This window comes from Montipora foliosa, chromosome 1, assembly GCF_036669935.1.
Source record: "Montipora foliosa isolate CH-2021 chromosome 1, ASM3666993v2, whole genome shotgun sequence".
Taxonomy (NCBI): Eukaryota; Metazoa; Cnidaria; class Anthozoa; order Scleractinia; family Acroporidae; genus Montipora; species Montipora foliosa.
The window spans coordinates 32555657-32558268 of NC_090869.1; the positions used below are offsets into that span (position 1 = coordinate 32555657).

Consider the following 2612-nt stretch of genomic DNA (forward strand, 5'->3'; position numbering starts at 1 on the left):
GATAAACTATTAGTTTACTCGCCTTAAAAAATACCCGGACTAAAGCTACATGAATTAATTATGTTAGGACGGCTATCAGTCTTGGATCTAAGAAAACTAATTTATTTCTGCGGAGGAGGCACTTCTTCGATTATTATACGGGTGACGGAGTTCCACCCGGTGTAAGCATCCGAACCAGCTTTCTTTCCAACGCAATCTCCAACATTGATCGCCACTCGCACAATCCCCTTGCCGATCCCCTCACAGTATCCTGCGACCTGAGTTGTTTTGTGTATGTTGCTGTCTGTCTTGCCTTGGTTAGCTTGAATGTGCATAACACCGTCGATTGCCAGAGGGTGACATTCCGCGTTATTGAAGGTAAAGAACCACCGTTTGAAGCAGTCCAGACAAAAAGCAATTCTGTAGGCGCCATTAAACTCGACTTTGAAAGCCGACTTCTCTGAAAGCTTGTTGAAAGTATACTCCTGAAAAAGAAAACTCCGTTAGGAATAAGTGTAACGTTTGATACCTGCTCATGTCAGCGTTATCGAAAGGTTTACGGGAATAAAAGCTGACGTTGTTTATAGCAAGTTTGGGAACGGAAAAGATAAATGGCCAATTTTATTCAGTTTGAAAATGAACAATACATCGCTGCCCTAACCGGATGGACAACCTGATCAAGATTTTGGCAAATTTTACAGTCTTCGACTTTGTTCCACAATCACCTCCTCCTTCTTTAATAATGCAAGACTTTCACAGAATATTTCTTAAAATAAACGACAAAGCATTTGTTCAACCTTGCCCTAAATACGACAGACGAACAAAGCATTCCGGCGCTGACTCGAATACCTATGCTTTTAACCCTCTTTAAAATTGCCATGTTTCTTTCTTACCTTTATCATTCCATTATCTTTGCCTTCATTAATGTCTTTCCATGCACACTGTTTCAAATTTTTCGGCATGGCCTGGAGACTGGGATCACCTTTGGGTCCTTGAGTACCCTGCTCTCCCTTAGGTCCCATAGGTCCCTTATCTCCGGGTGGTCCTGCTGGGCCTTTCTCTCCCTTGGGCCCATCTCGTCCACTGTAACCAGGGACACCAGGAACCCCTGGAACAACAGGTACACAACCCATTGTGCAAGCATTTGCCGATTTCGCACCAGGATCCACCTGATGTGTGTTGAAAAAGGAAAGACAGAAGTCAGATTTATGTCGCAGCCCTTGCAGTTCTTGGCAGATCTTTAGTCGTTAAAGTGAAATCGTGTTTCAGAATTGTATCTGTAAATGATAACTTAAGCATCTGCAAAAATTCAAGAAACAGCGCCGAACCTTTCCATGCAGAAGCAGCATTGCGCGCAAACGGTTTCTGAAAACTATGTGCTTTGGCCGAATCTTTTGCTGTTTCGATGCGCGAGCCAGTCGTCGTTATTATTTGTCCGGGGGTTCAACGTGACGAAAACAGAAACAGGATCGTTACAAAACGACAGGTTTGGTGGCAAAAAAACACCTACTTTATATTCTTCAGCTGCATAAAAGACAGCGCAAAAGGAACAAAGTTCGAGTTTTGTGGAGAAAGTAATCAAACGTCAGCAATCTTTCTAGATTTTGGTTCCAATTCACTTACAAAGCCACACTCCTTTTTCTTAAAGCAAACGAAATGGAACATTCGCGATTCTTCGCCCATGCAGTGCGTTGCTCAAATCTGCAGTTGTATTTTAGTCCACATATTTGTACGTTAAAATTAAAGGACCAAAACAAAAGACTCGTCATTGAGACGAGAAGGATTTTTGACACTTTCCTCCGACATACATTTCAAGTTTGGAGCGAATAGAAACTGAAAACAAAGAAACAAAGGAAAACAATAAAGGATTAAAACTGCTTGTGGGCATTTCTGAAATGCATGCTATGGATTGTATGAAAATATTCTTCTTTAAAAACGTGCGAAGTAAAACTTAGTTTAAGCCTCTAACAGATAAATCTAGATTTTCACAATGCTTTCGTCCGAGATCGAATAACTCTGTGGCTGGTAAGATGAGAGAAATTTCGTGGTTGATAAATTTGTTACTCACCGATACAGCTGCGCAAAACGCTAACAGTGAGGTTGAAAGCATAACGAGAAAAATCAAGAAATTCATTGTCTTTGAATACTTGCAAGGAGCTGATGGTGCCATGATCTGATGAATGAAAGGAAACATTTCAAAGAGTTGGTGCAGCTCGTGTATTTTGATACAGGATTGTGGATCTGGCATGGAGACTCTGGGCTTTACCAAACTACCCACTTTGTATTCGTTGTATACCTGCCAGCATTCCACTTTCACTAAAGCCGGTTCTCTTCACAGGTCAGCTTCCCATATATGTGTGAGGTTTCCTTTCCTCAACAGAGATGAGTTTTATATGAGTTTCGTTGTTATTTTATAGATAATTACTGAGGTACATAGCATTATGAGAAATGATTGCAGCCGCTGCCTTCAATTATTTCTCATAATGCCATCTACCAGTGCCGGAGTAATTATGCAAGCTGCGCATGGAATCCACACACATGTAAACAAGTAGACAGTATAGAAGGTATCAGGCAATGCAGAGCGGCAAGGTTTGTGACACGTTACTATCAGGGTAAGACTGGAACAGTGAAAC

The 2612-nt window shown here is 41.4% G+C and overlaps 1 protein-coding gene across 1 annotated transcript in view; it reads right to left on the reverse strand.

Moving 5' to 3' along the window:
• The window catches only part of LOC138013079 (collagen triple helix repeat-containing protein 1-like), a 2258-nt gene extending 109 nt beyond the window's left edge, over positions 1 to 2149 (reverse strand). Inside the window, exons 1-3 of the mRNA XM_068860040.1 lie at positions 2048 to 2149; positions 873 to 1148; positions 1 to 464 (exon numbers count right to left, since the gene is read on the reverse strand). The exon at positions 1 to 464 is cut by the window's left edge and continues 109 nt beyond it. Coding sequence (XP_068716141.1) covers positions 102 to 464; positions 873 to 1148; positions 2048 to 2149 — 741 coding nt within the window. The 3' untranslated portion in view covers positions 1 to 101. The remainder of the gene's footprint in view (positions 465 to 872; positions 1149 to 2047) is intronic.
• Positions 2150 to 2612: the final 463 nt, after the last annotated feature.